The sequence below is a fragment of the Brachyhypopomus gauderio genome, chromosome 17 (genome assembly GCF_052324685.1).
Source record: "Brachyhypopomus gauderio isolate BG-103 chromosome 17, BGAUD_0.2, whole genome shotgun sequence".
In the NCBI taxonomy this organism is placed as follows: Eukaryota; Metazoa; Chordata; class Actinopteri; order Gymnotiformes; family Hypopomidae; genus Brachyhypopomus; species Brachyhypopomus gauderio.
This window is the reverse complement of record NC_135227.1, coordinates 7730666-7756895: the sequence shown is the minus strand read 5'-3', so window position 1 is coordinate 7756895 and position 26230 is coordinate 7730666. Positions and strand designations below refer to the sequence as shown.

At 40.7% G+C, this 26230-nt stretch overlaps 2 protein-coding genes across 4 annotated transcripts; both read right to left on the bottom strand.

Moving 5' to 3' along the window:
* Positions 1-5: 5 nt before the first annotated feature.
* Positions 6-17900, bottom strand: hivep2b (HIVEP zinc finger 2b). Of its 3 annotated transcripts, XM_076977757.1 has the most exons (9): positions 11463-11517; positions 11282-11369; positions 9189-9260; positions 4562-9018; positions 4307-4458; positions 4039-4214; positions 3857-3952; positions 2997-3712; positions 6-2701 (listed from the first exon to the last, which is right to left on the bottom strand). In XM_076977757.1, the coding sequence occupies exons 4-9, from the start codon at positions 8702-8704 to the stop codon at positions 2249-2251; spliced, it is 5736 nt and encodes a 1911-aa protein (XP_076833872.1). In that variant the 5' UTR covers positions 8705-9018; positions 9189-9260; positions 11282-11369; positions 11463-11517; the 3' UTR covers positions 6-2248. The 3 variants fall into 3 exon arrangements, with proteins under 3 accessions (XP_076833872.1, XP_076833873.1, XP_076833871.1); XM_076977758.1 differs by lacking the exons at positions 11282-11369; positions 11463-11517 and adding an exon at positions 17756-17900; XM_076977756.1 differs by having other exon boundaries at positions 11282-11485.
* A 4495-nt stretch (positions 17901-22395) lies between these two features.
* Positions 22396-26152, bottom strand: fuca2 (alpha-L-fucosidase 2). Its single transcript, XM_076978267.1, has 7 exons — positions 25811-26152; positions 25427-25614; positions 24272-24611; positions 23921-24131; positions 23435-23625; positions 23058-23163; positions 22396-22969 (listed from the first exon to the last, which is right to left on the bottom strand). Exons 1-7 carry the CDS (start codon positions 26005-26007, stop codon positions 22832-22834), a joined length of 1371 nt encoding a protein of 456 aa, XP_076834382.1. The 5' UTR covers positions 26008-26152; the 3' UTR covers positions 22396-22831.
* Between the last annotated feature and the right edge of the window lie 78 nt (positions 26153-26230).

Below are 26230 nucleotides of genomic sequence, written 5' to 3'. Positions count from 1 at the left end.
AACTTTATTAGTAAGTAATTTGAGGTAAGAACCTTGCTGACAAATGCTTATCATTTGAGCTTAAATATACCTCTTCAATTCCTAAAGGACATCTTGTAATCAAAAAAGAACCAAAAATTTGTATCACAGAGAAATCAGCTGCCTTTATGGGCAATAAATAAATATTTCTGAGTATTTGTGAATGATGATCATGTATGATATATCTGATTTTTGTGATATATCAAATGTAATAAATACATTTAAACCAAATGAAATTAAATACTCTATCAATTATAATGTAAACATGACATGAAACACCCTTCATATAACACTCAAACAGTGAATATAAAATCCACCTATACTCTATTTTAAGTGAACACTGATATGGAACTTTACTTTGATCTTGTCCCAAAATACTTTATCATGCTACTTTATATTTCCTCTGTATACCTAATGCAAGATACTGATAATACTCCCCTTTGAAACACTTAATAACAACTTCACCTTAAAACTGTTTACAGTTAAACATAATCCAACAAACACACGGTTCAACTCATCAGATGGCAAGAGAAACCTGTCAAGACATCTGGTTATTCTGTTGTCACACAGGACACACTTGAAAAGAAATAATTACAGTACATGATTGTTTCTTTGTGTGTGTGTGTGTGTGTGTGTGTGTGTGTGTGTGTGTGTGCGTGTGCGCGCACGTGTGTGTCGGTGTGGTTGTGTTTGTAGTGTAGTGTAGAGTAGTATTGGGAAGATTACTTAGAAATGTAATCAGGCACTAATTACAATATATTACCAAAAATGTTTAGATTGCTCAGATTGCTCCTTTCTGAATTATTCTCAATTTAGCTATGCAGGTTTAATGTTTTTTTTTGTATTGGGATATGTTTTTGAAAATATTTAACCAAAACACATGTGCTTAAATCAGTTGGTAATGCACACACATGTTGTATGTATGTTTTAGTTAGCTACATTATTGGTACACATGACCTTAATGAGTGAATATATGAAAAAAATGTAAACATAGCATTAATATGAATTAATGGCTGATGGTTATTTCAGTATAAGCTGTCAGGAGTCAAAGTGTAACCATGTTATTCTTAGAAAGGTCTATAATCAAATAACAAATTTAAAAAAATGGATTTTGGGCTCATTGCAAGAATGTCTTTTTCATAACTGGAATATATAATGTAGTTCATAGGTAATTAAACATTTCAATAACCTGAATACATAATCTAATTTATATGTAATCCATTACTACCCAACACCATGTGCACCTTTATGTGTATATAATTGACTTAACAGTGGGTGGAATGTTGTGCCATTTGATAAAATCAATCATACATCAAATCCAAATAGCCCAATTATCTGCACAGCGTCAGTCAATTAGTTCAGTACAAAGTGCTTTACATAATCAGGTAAATACATAACATTTGCTAATTATTTTAGGTTATCATAGCAATAGCATGTTGTCATAAGATAAACTACATTAACAACATCTAGAGATGTCACATTGCATAAGTGCTGAAAGTATAAAGATTAAACAAAGGGAAAAGGTGCACAACCTTCAGAAAAGCTAAAGGTTTAAATAAAAAGAAATATTTGTTATTCACATTCAAAATTCACAGAATGTAATTACAGTTTAATGTTGTACTAGCAAACGACAACTATATACCAAGCAATATAATAGCACTGCTGAACTCACTATTCAAACTGTAAGATTAAGTGCAATTTCAAAAGCATCAACAGTACCTCAGATCAGTCTGATTCAACACTATCATCACTGCATTAACAATACATCCAACAATTCGGTCTCACTGAGGCATAGGCAAACAATTCTAAAAGGCACAAGCTGATCAGATGGGGATGATATACGATAATCATGACCAATACAGTTTAATGCACTAGATCTGGAAAGAAAAGGTCATTTCAGTTGCTGAAAAAATAGAAATAGTTTACAAAAAAGGTTTTGCAGTTCAAATAAAATACTAGACTTATGAATTGTTTTAATGTACTGCATATGAATGTTTTGCATGAGCTTACACACTGAGACAAACAAAATGAAGTTTATGGAAATGTGAGACCGATATGGCAGTCTGACTAAAATGTTTGTTGTGCATCTGTTTGCAAAATCATGTGCATATACTCATCATTCATTTTTGCCACATATTGCACCTTAGCAACAGCTTCTCAGTATCCGCTGAGCTTTATTTTAGCTTGACGTGTTATGTTAGATTTAACGTTATGCACAGAGCAGTTAGGATCAGCTTCCTGGAGGATTGTAAGTGATATCTTCTGAAGTGATCCTGAGGGAGGCAATAGCCTGTGCACAGATGTGAACACTCTCCTCCTGCTTCTTGTCCTTGCTGACAAGACTGATGCAAGAGGCTGGCTTGTCTTTCCTCTGGGACGATGGATTGCTCACTCCACGACCAGGAACAGGAACAGGAAATGGCGACTGGCTGAAATGAGCCCTCTCTGATACATCTCCCCGTGGCAGAGACTGAGAGTGCCTGTCCACAACAGCACCGGAAGGTGATACAGAGGGCATTCTCAGCCCACCAATAGGAACCATTGGGATGGGAGTGGGCACCTGCCGCTGAGAGTGCAAAGGCAAGTGGCTGAACACGTCTTGCTGGGGTCGAGTGGACGCGTCATTACCGCTGCGATGGCAGTCACTGATGTAAAGGTTCTGAGGAACGCCCTCCCGCTGATCCTGCAGAAAAAATCAAAAGACGATTATCCGTACATGATATTGTGAGTGACTGAATGTTGCTATACAATTCTCAGAGAAAAAACAATGCCTGAAATTCATGCATCACAGCTATATTCCCTAACCATTACAACCATTCTCTGAAACAGATTTCATCTTTTTACAGTTCAGCACTTACTTCATAAAGCTGGATTTACTGATTAACACCTATAATAATGAATCAGCTAGACATTTATACTAAGTATATCTGCTACATCATGTATCAGAACTTTTAAATGAAGATGATGAAGTTTCATACCACTTCTTGTTGAATTCCAATAGTTTGTCTTAGGGGAAAGACTTCAAATCTCAGGCCCCTGCTATGATCCAGATAGGCTCTGTGCTGGTAAGAGCCTTGGCGTGGGGATGCAGCCCTGGGCCCACACCTGTGTCGGCCATGGGGAGAGGGTGCTCGATTCCTGGACAAATCTGTCCCTGGTGACACGGGTCTAACGGGTGAGAGCTGGCGAATTGGTGAGAGATCTCCTCTGATGCTCAGATCGCTCCTTGGTGATATAGCCCTCAAGGGGGACGTATCCCTTCCTGGAGACAGATGACCTTGTGGTGAATGATCCCCCCTTGGACATATGTACCGCTGATGAGGGGATTCCCAACAAGGTGAAAGCAAAAGAGGAGGGCAGGGATCAAACGAGGTGCCTGCTTGCTCTAGAGTCAGGTCATCTTCATTACATAGAGTGGCAGCCTCAAGCTTTTCCTTGGGATTGCTGCCTGTGTCCAAGCTCCTGGTGAAAGAGCTAGACGGAAATGGCTTGTTTATTGTAAATGGCTGAGGGCTAGTGCTCCTGGAGAGTGTACGTGGTGTGGAGTCGCCATCGTATTCATCATCCTCTTCATCATCTGGTTCATCTCCATCTTCTTCACCACCTTCTGAGTCATCTGCATCTGAGAACTGATGTTTAATAGATGCATCTGCTCCCAGTTTGATGTCTGATTTCTGTACATCGTCTTCATGATCTGAAAGCCAACAAAGAACCTTGTAAACTGACCTCATTTTAACTGTAAGGTTAAACTATTTACATTTGTCCCACTTTGAACAGTAAACTGATTCAGTTATTGCTAAAAGAAGACTACCTCTAAATAAACAGGAAATGGATTTACCAGCAACATCTGTATTGTCCATGGCCATGGGTGAAACCCCAAGCTCAAGACATTTTTTAGTGTGAGCTTTTGACTTCATATGCTTGGTGAGATTACCTTTAAAAGAAAAGGCATTTTTTAACTTCATGAGCTCTAACTATAGCCAAAATTACCATCTCATGTTAAAATATTGTAGAACCAACCTTTCGTTTTAAAGGCAAAGTTGCAGCACTTGCACACATATGGCCTCACATCTGTGTGGGTACGTATGTGCTTCTTGAGCATGCTAGGTTTCTTGCAGCGAATTCCACACTCTTCACATATGTATTTCCCTCGGCCACGGCCCCTGACATACACGTAGTCCTCATTTGATTTGTACCTGAGTGAGAAAGGTTTTTCATGAACCACTCCTTCATTAGAAAACATTTTCACCAGAAAACATTTGTAATTGTAAGGAAAGATGTTACCTACCCTCCTTCAAAGATTTTTACTCGAACAGGCTCTGCTTGCCTCAAGGAGACCTCTGTATCTTTGCTATCCTCATGCATAGATTTACTTTTTTGTTTAATATCTTTTACTCGAGTGCCATACTGTATGTGGTCCATGCTAGTCTCCACAGACACCTGTAAAATTAATGAATCTATAAGCAAACTGATGCTGTATGCACTGTACCCAGTGACTAAATAAGGAAACACTAATCAATAATAGAAAAAAAAATATGCTAACCTGCTCCTGCTTCTGACTCCACCAGGTTGATGTAACAAGTTTTCCAGGCTCATACATGTCTGCAAGTGTGTATGTGGTGTTCTGTGGCTTCTGTTTGGACCGGAGAAGAGCAAGAACCATTCCAGTGCTGAGATTGGATGGATTTGGATTATGGCAGCTCACCAACCAAGAAGCATAGACAGAGACATTAGGAGCCGTTTGGGTACAGTTTGGCTTGGCAGAGTTGAGATAACACCAGCTCACACATGTTGTAGTGTGAAGACTTGGAAACTGCGACAACATCCAAGCACTAGCGGCGTCTCTAGTAGCAACAGGATAACTTTGACTGGTGGAAATGTGTACTGGCGTTGGCAAAGGTTTCACCATAACTGCTTCTTGAGGCACACTGCTAGACAGTGGTATCCCTGCTTTATGGTATAGATCCATATCGGGGTCATCAATATCTATCTCCTCTTGTACACTTCTAGTCCTGCTCTCTTTCTTGAATTTCTCTTTATGGTATAGATCCATATCGGGGTCATCAATATCTATCTCCTCTTGGAGACTTGTTGTCCTATTCTCTTTCTTGAATCTCTCTTTTCCACCACGAGGATGTCCTAATTCTACAGCACTAAGTTCTTCCACAATCTGGCCATACATCTTCTCATCTTTGGCACGTTTTTGCTGTGTTGCTTCAATAAATAGCTCAACGCTGCTGGCAGGGGAAAGCATGCGTTTGTTAGCTCCACCACTAGGAGCTTCTGTGGTTGATATGGTTCTGGAGGTCAAGGACAGGGGTATGCCTGTTTTAAGCTTTGCAGGTGATAACTGAGGATTGTCCAGGAGTGGGGGGGAGTGTCCTGGCATTTGAGATAGATCATAACCTTCACTATGCTGTACTGGGACACTTACAAGTTGACCCTGAGAAATGACATTATTACTTCCAAAATGTGTGACATTCTGAGAATCCAAAATATGAGATATACTTGTGTATGTGATTTTTCCATAACATGGAACTTGCATCTGAATTCTGACAGGAACCAGCAAACCACAGAAGCTCCGACTGGCTAAAGCAGGCTGAGCTTGTGAAAGAACTGCTATTGTTGATAGAACATTGTTAACACTCCCTGGATGATCCTTTGGTTGATCTGTCATAGCAATTCTAGGACACTCAGTTAAATCTGAATCTTCAGATTCTTTCTTTATTTTTTGCTTTATGCCATGAAAGTCATGTGACTGCAAGGTCTGGGGATGCAGAGGCTGTTTATGACATGGGAGTTCTGGTTTCCATGAAAAATCTTTTGAAATTATCTGCTGTGGACAGACAATTCCATGAATCAAAGAATACCTCATTTTTTCAATGCCAGTAGAGCACCCTTCCCACAAAGGCTGTTTGTCTGGTGAAGATACTCTCCTGTTAATTTCAGCTCGATGTGAGCTCCCTCGAGTAACATTAAAATCAAAAGATTTGTCATGGGTTAAAATCTCTGTATCAGCACTCAGAGATGCCTGTCTAACCAGGTAGCCTCTTCTCCGCTCCTTTAATCCCCGTGCACTCACACAGATATCACCTTGCATAGTACTAGATGGGGAAGAAAGATTGCCATAGTCAAAGGACTTGCTTCTAAATTCTTGTAACTCCATGGGCATGTTGCAAGGAGCCTGTTCTGACGCAGAGCGCCTCATCTCTCTGTGATGAGTTAGTGAATCTCCTGGCACAGACAGGAACTCCAAAGGCTTACTAAACTCATCCAGTTTAGCTGGGGATGCAACATTAATATTCTCTTCTCTGTCGAGCGATTGAGAGAAACTTGAGCTGTGAGATAAGTTGCTGTCTTGACTTGGACTCCTGGAGAGACTCGTACAAGCAGATTCAAAGCTGGATTCACCAGAGGAACATTCTATATCAGCTAATCGCAAACGTTTCTTTTTTGGAGGTAACTTTTCCACTGGGAATTTTGACAAGGTTTCACTCCTCTGAGGCCACTGAAATTCCTCACCATGTTTTTCCTTTGGTTTAACATGAACATCTTGGCCCTTTTCTGGCTTGTCTGGCTCCTCGGTAACTCTAATCTCTGGAACTTGTATACCAGTCTGAGATGCCAGCTGTTTAGTTAAGTATGTCCTCTGGTATAGCATAGTACCGACACCCAATTGCCTCTCTGTTTTTCCAGAGTTAAAAAAGAGGTCTGTTTTGTGTCTTTCTTTATTCTGTTCCTTTTCTGATAACTGGTAAATTGTACTTTTATCAAACAGATGTGTCTCCAAATCAGTAGATTTCTCTGTAGAGTTTAACTTGCTTAAAGAGTTTGTGTGCTGAATTACGGAGATCACATTGCTGCCAGCTCTCCTCTCTGTGTCACTATATGTAGACTCCTGAACATCGTACTTTGTATCAAAGTCCCCTGAGAGTTCAAACAGGCCTAAAGTCTTATTTTGGGTCGGAAAATCGTCTTCTTCCGTTGTGTTCTTGCCTTTCCTGCGTTTCCTCGTGGCATTTTCCATCATGTGGCTTTGAAACATGAGGCATGACTCAAATTCTGGATAATTTTCTATTCCAACTTTAGACTCATCTGCACCGTGAACCTTGTGCTCTGATTTCAGGCCACAAACCAAAGAAGTGTGATGATCTGAATCTGTGTGTGCTTCGTGAGCAGAGTGCTCAAAAGCAGTCTGTCTCATAAGCTTTCTCATGCTCACTGAGCCACGATAGGATACTTCATCACCTGTCATCCTCTCATCAAAAGAATTACTGCTTCTTAGCCCTTGTGGAGTACTCAAGCTGGAATCAGATGGAGTGGGAAGAGAGTTGCTCCGTAAAAGCAATCCACTTTCAGACAGAGTTCCCAAATGTTCAGCACTGCTCTGAAATATCTCAGGGATCTCCTGAAAGTCTTCTTCATGAAAAGATTCTGATTCAATTTTGATTGATCTGACCAGGTCTTTTTTACGGCTGTGCAAATAGGATGCTTCCCTAGGTACCATGTCCTTCGAGAGTTTAATCTTCAAGCTTGACGTAGTCTCATTTATGTCTGTCATGCAGGTTTGTACAGTTATTGATTGTCTTGGTTTTGAGCTTGGCCTGTAACACTTCCCAAACATGATTTCTTGGTATGACTTGGCACTTGCACTTGGTTGACTGAATTGCTGTTCTGCACTTTCAGAACGCGAAAAGTAGCCCGAGTCCGTGCTGCCTTTGCTGTAGGAGCTGGGAAGGGAGAGAGACTGGTCTGAATCTTGACTCCTTTTCTCTGAGAGCCTAAGCGCAAGTCGTTGCTTAACGGTGGAAGACTCAACTTCTTGGTCCACCTGAGTGACAATTGCAGGTGCTGTCAGTTCTCTGAATTGCCATAAAGACACTTTTCCTGATGATGACACAGGCTCCTGTTTTGCGGAGGATGGGTTGTATGTCCTTGCAGACTCCTTCTGTGTGAGTTTACTGCATTCTTCCTGTACTGTGTCCTCTCTGTCTTTTATATGGATTGAACCGCCTCTGTCCAAGGGCAAGTCTTCTTCGACGAGCTCTTCATCTGTGTCTGTACTCTGATCAGCATCAGACTGCATCTCCCCATCTCCGCCTGCAAGTTCCTCATCTATACCAATATTCTTGCTGTCTTGTTCTGAAAACAGAGCCAGCCCTGCTTTGACAGCATGTGTGTGAGACTTTCTGTGTTTGTACAAATTGCTTTTAGTTTTAAAGGAGAAACCACAAGGCGCACATGGATAAGGCCGTTCACCAGTGTGAGAGCGTATATGCTTCTTCAGTACGCTGGGTTTAGCACACGCTCTCCCACAGTAATGGCAAACATACTTTCCTGCTTTCTTTGGTTTCTGTTCTTTTTTGTGTAGACCCTCTGACAGCATGTCATCCCCTGATCGGAAACATCGTTTGCCAGGGGTTGGGAAACTGGTTGTCTTTGTCCATGTCTGGATTGGATAGTGGTCACTGGATTGTAAGGGGGAGCTAGCCCCTGACTCCTCTGTCTTGATCTCCATACTGTGACATGACCTCACATCCCCCTTCTGGGCTTTCTCTTCGAGTCTTATGCAGTCCTCTTTGACAGAAATATGGCCACTTTGAGTCATTTTAGAATCTTTGCGTATGTCTTTTTTCAAACTGCTTCCTTGTTCTACTCCAACAGACTGATCAGTTTTTTCCATCATGCCAAATTATTTTTCTATCATCAATTATGTTTGCTACATTTTTGCTACATTATTTTGTCATGAAAACACCAGGTCTGATAGAATAAAATGTCCTATTTACTGTGGTTTCACCAGTTTATTTATTATATTTATATATATCGTTAAGTTCCATTAATATCTGAATGTCTGTTGGATAGAAGTTTCAGACTGTGTATGTCTCAGAAAATGGGCGATTTTCTTTTAAACATGTTCATGTATGCATTTTTCCCAAAAAGGGTTCAGAAAATGTCTTCAGTGCAATGTGCACATAGACTTGAGTAACAGTTCCGAGTTATCTGAAAATATAAATCATGTAAAAAGATATTTTTACACACACACACTCGCACAAACAAAATAATTGATAAATGTCAGATTGTTTTTTCAACTATTTTAAAAACCACATTTACAATATGTTCCTGTGCACCAAAGGTCAGCTTATATCATGCAATTAGAACTAAAGACTCACCGTGGCCATAACAGTGTGTTGCTGTGGGTCATCTGCAGGGACCATTTTTCTCTTGCACAAGTATGTTGTGAACTGCAAAGCCAAGAATTTCTCAGTAATGGAACTTCTACAATTGTACAAATACAAGTAAATTTTTCAAATGCAAACATGAGAAATCTATACAAATAATCAGTACACCCTCACATTGTAATGTACTATGTACATTGTACAGGTCTATGTACTATGTACTGGTCTAATTGCCCGTAACCATTTTAAATGCCATTTAAAAAAAGCCAAAGCAAACAGACGTCACTTTGCCTTGGGACATTCTGTCTCATAATTGTTATGTTCCACAGTGTGTAGGTGTCTGTTTTGTCTGTGATCTGTTTGTGTAAGTCTGTTTCAGAAAGAAACATGGCTGATGTTATTCCAGTATCTTTGAAGCATAACTTCCGATGTGTGGACTACTTTCCTAAGATAGTAGGATTTACACTGAGGTGGTTAACCACAGTTAAATAACCACAAGTTCACTATACAACACTATACAAGTTCACTGAATGCTATTTAAAGACAGAATAGCAACCTCTTTGCAATCTATATTCTATGTCATATACCAGTAGAATTTACTGACTGACAACCTGCATGTTGACTTATATCTACAGTATCTGGCAGATGTTTTTGTCCAGACTAGCTTACACATGTACATATTTATCAGGGAGCTAGTATGTGTCCCCCCTGGGTCTTGAACACATGACCTTGGTGTTGTTAGCACTTTGCTCTGTCTGCTTTAAGTTTACAGGAGAAGAACTTACTTAGAGAGTAAAATAGACACAATAGAAATGCATTAATTAAAACTGACTGGAAACCAAGGCTTAAAATTTTGGATGCAGTTGTTAAGTAAAGCTAGTTAGAGTAACGAAGCACGGTTACTTTAATGTCCTACATACTGTGTGGTAATGTGCAAATATAGTTGACAAGTTGACTTCTTTGAATAAGAGCAGGATCATTTAGATATGCAGTTCAGTTAAGTAGCTAAGCAGTGAACAAAGCATCCCCAAAAGTGTAGTAAATGTATAATTTGTGCAATATACAAAATATTTCTTTAAATGTTTTCACATTGCAGCTACCACACTTAATCCATCAAGACAGCAGTTCATGTGCACACACAGTCTTCTCACATATCACAATGTGACTTTAATGAGGTTATATAAGACTATCTGGTGCAGACCTCTGTGCTCATATTAATTAGGACATCCAAAGACTGCTTGCCATAATATCAGAAACCAAATGACAAGCACATGCTTCAGTCAACTTTACATTCTCACTGTGTTGGTTCAACAGACAAAAGTGCAGCTTTCAAGTATCCAGTGAAAATTAATCAGCCGAAACTGAGGTGGCATGATTTATGAGGAGCGGTAGCTGGAGGTGACAGGAGTCAGTGTTCAGAGTGCACCCCTCTCAAGGTCACTGTGACCTCATTCCTGGGTTTCCCTCTGCAAAATAGAATGAATGAGTGAGTGGACAAATGAAATGAGCGGAGGAGACGGTAAAAGAGAAGTGGATCAGCGTCCTCTCAGGAACCACGAGCATGGCTGAGTCACACAGAGGCTGAAAAGATCTTCTAAAAACAGACCCTCGGACTACATAAAGGAACCATCCCAGTTAAGCGTATATAGCCTTGTTTTTTTGTCAACATATGAACGTCGAGTTAAATGACTGGGGACACGTAAAAAGTTTGACCAGCTGTGTTTGTTTATCGATTGATCGCCGTCCCCCCCACATCTGCATGAACGGTAGCAGCTACAACTCTGAGAGTGAAACAACATGCACGTCACGGGGAAATATTCCCGACTCATGGGAATGTCATTACGTCATGTATCAGCCCCCCGCCGTATCAGTGGCCACAACAGCCGAATCCTGACACCTCGTAAAACAGAGCAGTCCTGCAGCTGAAACCACAGGGGCATCTCGCTCGCGAAAGGACCGCGCGACGAGCCATTAATTACACGAAGAACACGAGCACAGCGATGAAGGACAGGCGCGAGCCGGCGAGTAAGCCTCCAGCGACCACAGCTAACACATCAAACACATCGATTTGCCATTAATCTACAAACCTGGTGTTCAAATATGGTTCTGTACAGTATGTCCAGTCAGATCCAGCTTCCTTCATAATTCCTGTCTGACATATTCCAGTATCTCACCCTGAAGAACAGCATAGATAAAACCAAATGAGCCAAATATAAGTCCCATCAGTGATCCACTTCTTTCTTATTGCGAGTACACTATAAGACCTACTGATGTAAGCGAGTCACCACAGAAAATACCTCACTGAGACGTGTATCCAGGAACAAAAATAGCAAAGGGGCCCTGTGAAGGGTTATGCAACAGCCAACACTGAAGGCCCTTCTGAAGTACTCAAAAGCAGTGCATACACATTACTCACCAAAAGCACCCTTTGTAGCTAAGAATTTCCTTAATGTAATGCTGCATATATTGAATCTTAATTTAAAAAAATAAAACAATGATTTACAACAATGATTTGGTGGGCCAAGAAAAAAATAGGAGAAAGACTTTATTATGAAAATTTGGGATAGCTATCCCCACATGAGGACAGGACTAAAAACCTTGTAGCACTGGCTAAATAATCACAATTTACCTTGCATTGTAAACGAAAATGTCCACTTACAACATAGACATCCATTTTGTGTTTGCATGTTTTTGTTTTGTTTTGTTTGGCTTGCTTGTTTTGTTGTTGTTGAATTTGTACAGTCATTATTACATTTAAAGTATGTTTAATCTGGTCCATATAATAATTGAATCTGATCATCATTATAAATTGCACCCTGCATCCAGATTTGTATTTAACACAATACAGTTTACATGTTTAAAAATATTTGACCTGCAGTGACCGCCATCTTAAGTTTCAACAACTGTCTACTGCTATGGGTAGGATGGATTAGGATATCATTTGAGGAAAATGCTGTTGTATGCTAGTCTGTTAACATTAGATACCTTAGTATCCTTATTTTCATAATTTTCTATTTTCATCATTACATCACATCAAACCTTAACATAACATAACATAACATGAACCCATAAAATTTTACCATAATGAGAGATTTTGTCATGTTTATTTTCAGTCTATTGATGGTTTTGACAACTCCCTCAGTTAGGAGGTTCTTAAAAATGTTATTAAAATTTTTTTTTTTTTTTTTACTGAAAACCACATATCATGCTAAACAAGCATGAACTGAGAGTTAAAAAATCAAAATGTGAAACCAAGCAGATCTGAGGCAGCAGTGTGGTGCCTGGTTCAACAGTGCTCAGTATGAGAAGGGATTGCCCTGTAATGAGCAGTGAAGGTCAAGGCTCTCGTTTCTCTCTATAAATATGATGGTCTGTCCCATTGAGTCTGTCCTGCTGCCCTGCCTCTCGGCTTTTCCACTATGTCAGGCACACCCCAGTGCTGCTGACCATTTACATGTGATTTGATACCACACCGTTTCTGTCTTTTTCCCTCTCTCCCTCACTCTGTTTGTGTGTGTATCTCTGTCTGTCTGTCTGTCTCTCTCTCTCTCTCTCTCTCTCTCTCTCTCTCTCTCTCTCTCTCTCACTGTCTCTCTATATGGTTTCTCTACCTCCCTCTCTCTCTCTCTCTCTCTCTCTCTCTCAAACATACTGAATGGAATGTCCTCACTAGAGCAGGACGTGAAACGATTTGTTAAACGATGGTATTAATAGGGGAAATATTTTTTGTACATATGCTATTATTAATCGTACAGTTTAAAACAGTTTATAGAATTTAAAGTACTATTACTGCAATTACAGATAGATATAGTTGCTGCATAATTTGGAATTAAAGGCCTATGTCCTAACTAACAACCGGAAGACTTAAAATATGAATATGTTTATCTCATCACATTAGAGGGGTAATGAACAGAACAGAACAGATAGACTGATTATAATATATATAATAATATATAGTCAGTCTATCTGTTCTGTTCATTACCCTACCCCTCTAGTTTAATAGTTTAATGAGATGAACATATTAAATTTAATTTTAGTAATTTTCAACAGAAGTGCTATCTGTTGAATTATATTATATCTAGTGTGTGTATACACACACACACACACACACACACACACACACACACACACACACACACACACACACACACACACACACACACATTGTAATAGTGTGCCGTTCCCAACCACTAGGGGGCCCTCCTAATCCAAGGTCACACAGACACTGCCCATCTCTCAATCACCAGTGTATTAGTTTATTGTTTGCACCTGTGTGTCTCTAGTTTGTACCTGCCATCCACGCTGCACATTGTTGAGCCAAGCTGGGAGGGACTCTGGGATTGTACTATTGCCGAGCCAAACCGGAGGCTACTAGCCCTCACTACAACTAGCACTTCCCTATCCCTCTTTTGATTTTCTGTTTGTATTAGTGTACACCTTTGTCATGGATAATAAAGATTATTCTATGTGACCCTCTATGTGACCCTCATCTCACGAGCCCACAGTGCCGCTTTCACAGAATGTGCAGCCCAAGGGGGCTTGTTGTTGGTTCAGAGCATGGCACAGCTGAACCAGCAGTGAAACAAAATTGGCAAGCCCAGCATGCTGCGTACTGGCTGTCTACATGGGAGGAGAACCAAAGCAGGCGAAACCTGACAGTAACCCAATGATGGTAACCCTGATGGTACCCACAGGTGTGTGAGGATGTTCAGTGCAAACTATGCTTGGGCTTCCTGTCGCACCTGACTGGCTAAAACGGCTTTCATCATCTCGCATCTGTCTGGAGCTTCCCCACTGCTGGCTAACTATGCAAAGTTCGTGCAAGACTGTCTTGAACCACCCTTGCACTTGCAGGGGGAGGGTGTGCGGACAGGCTCTCTTATGGCTCCAGCAGGGAGCAAGACCAGCAGCAGAATTCGCCATTGAGGTCTGGATACTGGCACCCAGGACTTGTTGGAATGAGCCAGCTGTGGTGGAGGTTTTCATCACTGGTCTAAATGGCAATTCGCTGGCTGTCCTAAAAGGCAATTCGCTGGCTATCCTAAAAGGGCTATCCTGTAGGCACGATCTCAAGGAGGTGGTGTATTTGGCCATCATTTCCAGGAGAAGGAGAAGAGACATGCCAACCAACACCTGTCTCCCCTGATGTCTACCAGTTCAATGCTGTCCGAGGCTGTCCGAGAAGAACTCATGGATGGCAGTTCTGTGAGCTCAGGACTCATTTTCCCCGACCATCCCTAGAATTAACTTAGAGTTCTGCAGTCACGCACAGTTTATTTCCTTTTATTTTTGGTTCCCCCTCTCAACCTATCACATTAGGACTCCCGTGGTTTAAGGCTCACAACCCATCATTAACTGGAGCATTAACACTGTTAGGGAGTGGGCACCCTCCTGTGTTATTATGCATTACATAAGAGTGGCCGTGTCCAGAGGCACACAAGACCATTCCCATGTTGGAACCCTTCATGGACCTAGCAGAAGTCTTTAGCCCTGTGAAGGCCGCACAGCTGCCACCCCACAGAGACAGGGACTGCGCCATAAGGCTCAAGGAGGGAACCGTGCCGGCTAATCGTAGGGTCTATCCCCTATCGCAGCTGGAGGAGCAGGTAATGGAGCAGTATATTAAGGAGGCCTTAGCCCAGGACTATATCTGCCTGTCCTCCTCACCCACATCACTCTTCTTCATCATGAAGAAAACTGATGGAGGGCTGAGGTTGTGATTAGATTACAGAGGACTCGATTCCCTCTTGGAAGTGTACCTTTACCCACTGCCCCTGGTACCAGCAGATCTGGAGGGCTGGATATTTCAGCAAACTCATGCACAGGCCATTATGAGTACCTGGTTCTGCCATACAGGTTGGCGGCTGCTCCTTTGGTGTTTCAGGTGTTCATTATTGACATCCTAAGGGAATTCCTGGGTAGATTCATTGTTGCTTATGTAAATTACTTTCTGATCTTCTTCCCTTCCCTGGACCAACATGTGCATGACTTTAGCATCACTGTCTTGTAACATCAGTTATATTGTAAGCTTGAGAAGAACATAAAGAAGCCCTGTGTGCATGCAGCTAGGCAAGGTTGAGGCAATGACCAGATTGCTGTGACCCCAGACACGCTGTGAGCTCCAGCAGTTCCTGGGGTGTGCAAACTTCTATCGTTGGTTCAGCCGGTCCTTTTGCACCCTTGCTAAGCCTTTTAGACTTGCTTCGTGGACATGCTAAATACCTGAGGTGGACTATGGAGGCTGAAAAGTCCTTTGGGAAACTTAAGGAAGGCTCTGTGAAGGTGCAGTGTACCAGTACTGCAACAGTGTGAGCTGCTTAGTAACCTCAATGTCATTGTGAGCCTTATCTTACCACCGCAAGCTAACAGACAAGCAGAGTGAGAAATACAAGAATTAAGCAAGTTCCAGGAGCACCTGGACACCTACTTGTCCTGGGCAGAGTATGCACAAAACCCATTATGTCATGCAGTTACAGGGCTAACGCCATTTGAGTGTGTTCTGGGTTTTCTGGTTCCGCGATACCCTTGGAAACAAACCTCTGTCACCCCCCTCAATGTTGGACCAACCAGTTGTGGAGCGATGGGTATGATGTGATGGAGCGATGGTGAAGTGAGGGAGTCTGGGCATAGAAGCATCACAGATTGAGAGCTGTCATCTCTGCATTTAAGGGAAAAACTGGCAGTGATGTGAGACCCCATACTATGAGATAGGTCAAAGAGTGTGGATAGCTACAAAGGACAGCCAAGTAAGTACGCAGGTCCATACACCATCATGGAGCGCATTAATGAGGTCACCTACAGGATCTGCTTGCCAAGACACAGCCATGCATCGTTGGCCTTCCACACATCGCCACTCAAACCTGTACAGGTAGGACGAGCATTAATGAGGCACCTCATTAGGGATCTCCCTCTGCTCTTGGACCTTGAGGGAGGTCCCACGTTTCAGGTGCATACCCTCATCGACACCCAAAGGAGACAAAGGGTGTTTGTTTGCACCACTTATAATCCCGCCATCCATGCTGCACATTGTTGAACTCATCTGGGAGGCACTCTGGGATTGTACTATTGGCGTGCCAAACCGGAGGCTACTAGCCCTCGCTACGACTCGCACTTCTCAATCGCTCTTTTTCAAACATTTGCTACAACATCAGCTTTTGATGGATAATAAAGATTATTCCATGCACGCTCTCATCTCACACACTGCCGACACACAAATATCCATAAATACCTGCATACCAGGTAAGCCAATTGAATCACTGCAGTATATTGTAGTACGAGATGTAGAAATATTCAAACTGTAGTGAAGTACAAAAAGTTTCCAGAGAAATAGGATATTTTGGATAGAAGTCCTTTATCAGCTGTGCAAGCATAGTGCTTCTGAATAAGTACTAATTCAGGTCCTTAATCAGCTGAATTCAGAAGTGCTTTGCACGCACAGCTGATGAAGGTCCTCTGTCCAAAATGTCCCGTTTCCTTGAAAACTTTGTACACTTCACTACAATTTTGTATTTCCCTCAATGTTTGTCAATCATATTTCTTTGTGATAAAACCTATGAACTATGGATTATATATAGGCATCAACCATAATTGTTACTATAGAATTTAATGACTATATAACATTAAGAAATATTAGATGATTGCACCTAAATACTCTCTTCAGTTAGCCTCCCTAATCTCCTTATAATACTGTTAATGTCATTCACCGTGTTGTGTGAAGAAATGAGGAATGTTCCCATGGCAACAAAATATCTATTTCTGCTGTATTTCATATGCTTTTGTTTCATCTAGCAGGCATTCACAGATCAAACCATGGCACTAAACTCCTGAATAAGGCACACTCAAGCCTGCTTCATCTGCCAGTGGTACGATGAATGATTTCTATTTCTATTTTGTATGACACACTCCTAAATTTCTGGTCAATGTATGTATGTAGGACGTGTGTCAATGGTGTAGACTAGGTGCTTCACAGCATGAAAAGGTCAAGAAAAGGAAAAAGAACATGCCTTCAGGTACTGGACTACATCTGGAACCATAGTTAAGTCATCACCATGGCAACACACAATCTCCAACCATTGAACTAGAGTTCTAAATCGGTGAGTCTTGCAAGGCAAACTACAGTGAAACCAAAACGTGGATTGGGCTAACTGCAGGTGTACTGCTAACCTGTCATGAAACATAGCATCAAATAAATTTGTTGTGTCTAGACTATACTCAAACAATGCAGTAGACATTCATCTTACAGGACATTATTAAAAGACCCCACATAGCATCTTCATACCTGACTACATTTTTGTATTTGATAAGGAAACAAAAATGTAGTAAAGGCCTCTTCAGGATGTAAAGGCATCTTCCGACATACGTTTGGTCATGCGAAACATTGTGCGAAACACGTGGCCTAACAGGTGCCACACACAAAATAAAATCAACCCCAAACCGGCCAGTTCCTCCTAATGTGTCTAAATTAGGGTAGTTGTTTACACAGTATGAATATAAAACATCTTAATTGATAAACCTCCTCTTAACCACCCATGACTAAAATTCCTGCTCATGGTCCTTCTCACCTTGACTGATCCGTGCAGTTTAGTTCCCTCTGCCAAGGCCAAACACAGCATTTCCCATCCTCAGAGTGCCTGTGCCAAGGGTCCAGCTTTATCACTGTGTGCTCCTCACTAGACTCTGCAACTAATCCTTAGGTCTCATACTAGAGGAGTGGGAAGGAAATGGAAAATGATCGTGTGTCTTGGCATAAACACCTGGTCTGTTGATTGGCTGAGAGAGGCTGGTGGAGATGCCTATCACCGTGACAACGCTATGCCGGCTGGCAGCAGCCAGTGAAGAATATACAAGGACAGAAATAGCATTGCTCCGGAGCTGAACGGTCCCATCACATAGGAAGGGAGGGAAGGCCAGGGAGACCATGAGATGAAAGATGAATACAGCTTTGAGAAAAGATGAATATGGCTATAAGAAAAGATGAATAGAGCTATGAGAAAACAAGGACATTAGAGTATTCCAGCTGGATGCATCTGGTGAAATCACTACACACAGAGCTGAGATGTTTTTCTGACTATGGTTGCTCTGTAATATTCAGTCTTGCCTTTTATACGTTTTTATAGATTCAAAGATGAGCATTGCAACCTTTCTGTAGAGGCAGACAGAACATGTAGAACATGTCCATTGTCTGCATTTTCAGCAATGTGATTATGACAGTCAAAAAGAAGAATACAGCCATGATTTAGTCAGCAGTCATAGGTCTGTGTTTGCAGACAGTCAACCCAAAGCTGGTAGACCAGGGCCTAAAAGGCACAGATGATCATTTATTACACGAGTGTGCCATGATGAGGTGCCATCAGGTTATCAGTTTGAGAACAATCCCTGATGGACAATTGTTTTTCATAAGGACACCTTGAATATGTACAGCCCAAGAGTTTAAAGAAATCTGCATTTATTGTAGTTAATTTCAAAATGGAAGGGCTAAATAACGTTTTCCAACACATTCAGGAAATGGAGGACACTTCAAAAAAACACATCAGCATACCTTTCCGTTTCTGCTTTGTCAAGGTGGACAGACATTCTGTTAATACTAATAATCAAACTCTGCACAAACCTCTTGCTGACCCCCTCTCCATCATATTTTGTGTCATGCAAGATAAGAAGTCAATCTGCAAAGGTTTTTTCTGCGCTCATACACAAAGTGTTCATACGCCAGATCAATGAGCACAAGAGATAAGCTGAGAGAGAATGGGCAAACGGGGTATCATACAGATGCACATCTGCCTATGGCACAGGGCTCAAAATATAATGTACGTACGGGCTACACACCATTGTTCATTCAAACACTTTAGCCCCAGTGTAAGCTGAAGGGACCCTGTGATCTGCATAAACAGTGCAGTGCTATTCTTGGCATGGCTGCCCTGATTTTTTCGGATAGGGTGTTTCTAGGGGGAGGGAAGTAAGTGCGCGTGTCTCAAAGTGCCATGTGACGCTCTCGGATTCCCAAATATTAAGTGGACTACAGCAGGGATTTTAAACTCCCATACACCCATGTTCAATTATGTTTTAATATGCTTTTGTGTAATTGTTCTGGATGGAAGAAGAGTAGCATTCAACCAAAAATACATAAAACATGCATATACACATAATATATACATACGTTTTTTTAAAAATAGAAGTCTTATTTTTATTTTGTCAATTAACAAAATGCAAAGTGACTGAACAAAAGAAATCCAAATCAAATCAATATTTTGCATGACCTCCCTTTTTCTTTAAAATAGTATCAATTCTTATAGGTAAACTTGCACAGAGTTTAAGGAACTTGACAGGGACGCTGTTCTAGAACTAACCACAGATGTAGATGTAGGCGTGCTCAGATCCTTCTTCATGCAATCCCAGATAGACTTTTTATGTTTGGGATAGTTCTCCTGCTACAGAATCAGTTTGGAGCCAACTGGGTGCTTTGGTGATGGTACTGCATGATGGATAAGAGTCTGTCTGTATTTCTCAACATTGAGGACACCATTAATCATGACCAAATGAACTCCATTTGCTGACATATACAGCCCAAAACTTTCAATGAACCTCCACCGCGCTTCAGCGTTTCCTGCGGACACTCGTTATTGTACCGTTCTCCAGCCCTTTGGCAAATAAACTGCCTTCTGTAACAATTAAATATTTCACATTGTGACTGACTCCAGTGCATCTGTTGCATTTTGTCTGCACACTAGTTTCATTTTTTTGTCTGTGTGCATAGAGACACTTGGCCTCATTTACACATCAAAGGTATGGCTTTTTGGCCACTACTCCAAGAACACTACTTATGACCAGACGTCTGCGAACAGTAGAAGGTACCTTTGTCTCACTGGCTTCTGTCACTTCAGAACTGGACATCTTCTGATTTCAAGGGGATGTAAGAATGTGCATCATGTGTATGTCATCATGTCAAACCTTTCAAGTTTCTTGGTTGACTACAGCAACTATGTCCCCAGCATTGTCTGGTTCTTTGTGCTTCTTCTAAAGAGCTTGTAGAGCACATCTGGAGACCCCAGACTGCTTTGAAATCTTTGCCTGTACATTACTGATGCAGTATTACTACCTTATTGATGTGTTCAGACTTGACATGGTAGATGACCTATGACATGAGACTTCCACAACCTCACCTTCGTTGCAGAGCTTGGCTGTTCTTCTCCCAGTTTTAAGCCTCCTACCCAGCTGTTTTTGTTGCAGTGTGAATGTTTTGCAACCTACAAATGAAAATGATCACCTCCATAATCTCTGACTTTGTGCAAGTGGACCTAAAAAAAATTATGCTGTTTTTAAGGCAGTAGTGGCCACACCACATATTTGTTTTAGATTTCTCTTCATTCAGTTTGCATTTTGTTAACTGACAAAAATAGACTATTAAGACCTCTGATTCTGAATGAACAGTTGGAGCTATTCTAATGTGCATGTGGCAATACAAAAAATATCATCAATGTATCTTGGTGTCATTGATGCACACATCCAGTGTGTTGCTCAAAAAAGTTTTTCATTGAATCCAACAAAGAGGTTAGCACAAGCTGGCCCTACTTTAATACCCACGCTAACTCCTCTTGTGTGCTGTACATGGAATGGAGTGCATCGTGGCATGAGGATAACCTTTTTGGATGTTTCACTGAAGTTTGCAAATTTCTGTTTAAGTACCACCATCTATTATAAACCTATGACCTCTCTTTCCTATTTGCAATATAATTCTTCACTTTCCAAAGGCTTGCAAAAACTCTGTCCCTTACTCACAACTACTTAGACTTAAGCACATTTGCAGTATGAATGGTTTCCTCCAGAAAATTATGGAAATGCATGAATATTCTAAGGTTTTTTAAGGTAATAAATTGTGCATTTGCTCATAATCATGCCACTGAGCATTGTTGTTATGTGATGTCTCCTTCTCCCATATCCTCTACTGTTCAGTCTCTTGCTTTGATGGGTCTGTTCTCTCTCTGACAAAACTAATAAAGTGGCAACGGGTATCCAACCATAGTTGTGAGGTATGAATAGCAGAAAATGACCATCTTGATATATGGAGCAATTCCAAGTGATAGCAACATCAGGAACAAGGAACACAAAAAGCTTGAGAAATACTAAGGGGCTGAGAGAAGAGCCAGAAAAGATGTGGAAGGTGAAGGCAACAGAGGCTCCTGGGGTTGTGACTCCTAAACGTGGCTCCAGCAGATCCCAGGAACAACATCCAAGATCTCCATCCAGAAAGGTGCAGTTCTTGGAACAGCAAAGACCCTCATGCTCTCCTAGGCCTCTGGTAGTGGACCGTCTTGGTGGAGTGCGAGTGTTTTCTTGTTTGTTTGTTTTTGTGTTTTAATATAAATAAACAATAAACAATAAGTATGTGATTAAATCTTTACACCATCTAACACCACTCCATTCTCTCTATCATCTGACTGTAACACTACAATGCCATTTGGAATCCAGCCAAATTACTTCTTTCTCCAAGTACCTGAATTAATCAACTCTGCAAATTGCTACAGGATGGAGAGCCATAATCTTCTATCATCTGGTTCCTTAGCCTTAGGCTGTTTTTCAAGTGTAGGTGTATTTACAGTTTTCTTATAAATCCTGGTACCAATTACACCAGTAAAGCCTCATAATAAATGTAAAAGCTTGATGCAATTTGGTCTGCATTAGGGAATCTAGCCCTGGGTAAGGCAAATAATATGGCCAGTCTACGTTGAGGACCCCGGCCCCTCCCTTTTGGGCGTGTGTATTCGTAGTCCACGTGCCTTGTCTGCGTCAGTGGTACTCTGTGGTGATGGCTATGTCGTGTGAATAATGTGTCTCACCTGTGAATCGTCTCGTAATCACGTGGGGCTAATGTGGTTTGTCTATTTAATGTGCGCTCGCGCAGTGTCCTGAGCTCGTCGTTGTCTAAAGTCTACACGTTGCTGTGTCTGTGTATTGTTCTCCGTGCGCTATTGCGCAATCTTTGTTAAAATTAAAAGTGACGTTTGCTGCTATAGAGGGATTCTGTGTCTCGTCCTTCACGCCGCACCCATCGTCACATCAGTGTTTTCAAGGTAGCAGTTGTCTGAGTGCTGAAGATATTTTTTTTTATGCAACACACGTGTATAGGCAGTTAACATTCTTTAAAAATTACAACCCATGTACATTCATTTAATTCATTTCTTATATCAAATCAAAGATGCGATTATAATTTTTTTTTTATTTTACCTTTATTTAACCAGGAAAAAAAACTCATTGAGATTAAAAACCTCTTTTCCAGGAGTGTCCTGTAATTAATATCTTACTCAAAGAATCAAATTCCTTCAGTATTTCATGTTATAAAATTCAGTGTCACACCACTGAACATGTAATTAGGAATAAAAAACATAAGAGGCAAATCCCCAAAAGATCCCTAAAAAAAACTTTGGATGTACAGTGTACACACACACACACACACACATATTATATATATATAATAATATATTATATTGACCCATCATAGCATTTGTATATAGTGCAGACTATATATTTAGGAAAAAATGGAATTTTTAAACACACAGATAATTAAACACAATAAAGTTAAAAAATGTAAAATCCCTGATGTGTATCCCTTAGGGTCTTATTGTTATAGACAATGGACGTTCCAGCTAAGATGCACCAGTGAGGCGTAGAGTCCAGGCCCAAGAGCATGGCATCTGATCGGGAGGGAGAGCGGGCAGGTAGACCTGCAGACCGGATGGCTTCACTGGGTCCCACTTCAGTGCCTTATTACCCAAGAGCACTACCTGGATTGGATGATCACAAAATCTAAATCAAAGAGACAGTACTACAATGCAGTGAATGAAACAGTACATTAAGGAATGCCTGTGTTACCTGTGTGGCTTCTGATACAACAGGTTCACTCAGAAAAACTTTTCCATTATTTGGCCATGAAAGGAACACTGCATAAATCGCTTTCTCCCTTGGTCTCCATGTGTACCTATTTGGATGAAAAAACAAAACATCACTGATCTCCAGGACAGAAACAAACCCTACTGCTTGAGACACTACTGTTTTAATGAGATATAGTAAAGGGGCTACAAATGGCCTACTTTTATGCCTGTATATTTCAATGATGACTTGTAAGGGTTTTCTTCTCAGTAATAGGACAACGACAAAAGGTTTCTACTGTCATTATCATCATCAAATTCCAAAACATGGGATCAGTCCTGATCTCCTCACTATTGTTCTGCCGTGATTAAGGAACTCACCAAACCCCTGGTGTAACACTGTCGTTCTGAGCTTTCCAAGCACTAGTATTGTAGATGCCTTCTCCATTAACATTCAACCACTGGCCCATCTGCCTCAGTCTTTCCTCAAATATGGGAAGAATGCGGCCGTCATGTGTTGGACCCACATTCATCAACAAATTCCCTCCACATGACACAGTCTCCACAAGAGTCTTAAAAAGCAAGCACACAGGTTTTTGTCTTTAATTATTTTTTGACAGGTATTACTGTGAACTATAACTTTTTATTACTGTCTATGTCTAATGCATTTTGATTACCCTTGATTTAATGCATGTTTCAATTATTTTGAACTCTTGTGTGTAAAAGAATAAAATATAGAATACTGTATATAAAATACAATGTAGAATGACATCAGTATTTAAGTGTTTAAATGAGAGATGCTGTTGTAATTCTGATAGAAGAAATACCAAAGATTACATTTAAAGTAGCAATCCTCTTTGCACTCACCTTTACCAGGTCCTCAATAGTGAGGTAGTCGCTCAGTTGAGCATCTCTTCGGTAACCCCATGACTTCTGGTCAATGGTCATGCAATTCTCCCACTTGTGCTTCAGCAGGTGTCCTGGGTTATAGCGGTCAGTGCAGGTATAGTAACCTCCATGATTACAAATAGTACCCTGTCCCCAACGATCATTGGTCACAATGGTGTCACGTACAGGACTGTGAATACACAGATACAAATTATTATAGGGAATTGTTAATACTGATGCAGCCCACCAATAAAATACACAAAGAAAATTATACCCTTTGATTCTAATACAAAGTAGTGTGATTGGTTAAAAATAATAATAATTCTTCACCTCTCGTTATAAAGCCATGCTAGGAAGCCTGTACTGTTCCAGTACTTATCTGGTGCATCTCCGTCACCATCAGACCACAGCAGCTCTGGCTTATATGTGTTCACAATCTCATACAGCTCTGGCAGGGACTTCTCTTGTGGGAAGACAGTAGTGGTAAAATTATTTGCAGCATCACCATTGAAGAGAGGGTGGAACCACTCAAACAGAGAGTGGTAGAGTCCCAGACGCAGACTGCTGCGACTTCGTAAATCACTGGCGATCTCAGCAACCAGGTCACGCTTCGGCCCCACGTCCACAGCATTCCAGTTCCATGAATACTTTGAACCCCACAAGGTGTAACCTAGGAAATTACACATACATTATACTTCATTTTATGTCATTTTTTTAACACTGTCCTACTTACTGTATGACTACTATTGCTACTGAGCCCTATATGATTGTAAAGTTGTAAATATGCTCAAATTTCAGATGACATTCAGGTTCAAATTTTTTATCATATTTTAACCTCAGGCAGATGGGCCAGTGAATGCGATTTTCTACAGTGTGTTAGAGTACACAGGCAAAAAACAAAAACTGTCACTCTTAGGTTTTTCAACTGCACTGTTTATACCGTATAGATATATACACTATATATAATAATAATAATCTTTATTTGTATAGCACCATTCATACATACATGCAACTCAAAGTGCTTTACAGTATAAATAAAAAGAAACATTAAAAGAACTCGCAGTAGGTGCGAAATAGAGCTCTTTGGAATATAAATATATACACTAAAATAGAGCAAGTTTAGTAAGATATGTAGCACCATGTTTTGTCATGTGAACTGATAAACAAGAGAGTCTGTATATTTTGTGAGGGACTTGTATGCATTTTATAAATAGCAATATAAATATAATTTTAGAAATATCTTTAAATATATTGGTTAGAACCATTACAGCACATTCCATTAATGATTTAAAACAAAAATGCAAATCCATAAAAGGGTTCAACGTCTGCTTAGTGGAGCACGAAAAAAACCACTGGCTTGAGTTTTAACTTCGAAGAAATTATGACTCAACGACTTAGAACTACAGCACCATCTGCTGGACAAAAGGTTTATTCGTACAGTAAGCTGTCAACTTACATTAGACCCAATTGTACGGTCATACCAACCTTCGTGATGTTTAGTTGTGAGCACAATATATTTTGCTCCTGATGATGCAAAGATGTCTGTCCACTGTTTAGCATCAAAGAATTCAGCAGTAAATTGTGGTGCAAAGTCTTGATACTGAAATCCAGGGGGGTAGTTTTTCTCCATGAAGTTCACATACGATGGGATTTTCCGACCTTGCCAATACCACCTGCGAAGTGTTAGAGAAGAAAAAAAAACAATTTTGTTTTATGAATCCAGATTATGAATACTTATCATTGTGATTGTCATAAGTACTCGGAACACTGACGTGTGCAGCAAAAGGGCTGGTTGGGCGCCCTGCTTAAGTAACGAGTAACCATGTTGATAAACCGGGTGGTGATTTAAAAATACCAACAACTACTTACCAGAACCATTCGCTGCCATAACTGGGGACGGAAAATACACCCCAATGTATAAATATGCCGAACTTGGCTTGATCAAACCATTCGGGTATAGGTCTTGAATCAATTGATTCCCATGTAGGTTTGTACTGACAGCGACATAAGCCTGTTAGTAAAAAAATGAATGAAAAGCTCAAACTCCAACTCCATTTACAGAACATTGTGTTATTAATGCCTAGCTTTGCTGAAGGAACAATTAAAAGAGAGAACTCATGTCCGCCAGCCCTTTCCCTTCTGAATCACATGATGTTGGTTGCTTTGTGTTCAGGTGACTGGTGTTACTGTACTTCCTTGTTTGATAGCACAGTGACACTGTGTGGTTACATTACAACTCGCAAACGCAGCACTTCCTCATAAAACGAATAATGCGTTGAAGAGACTCGG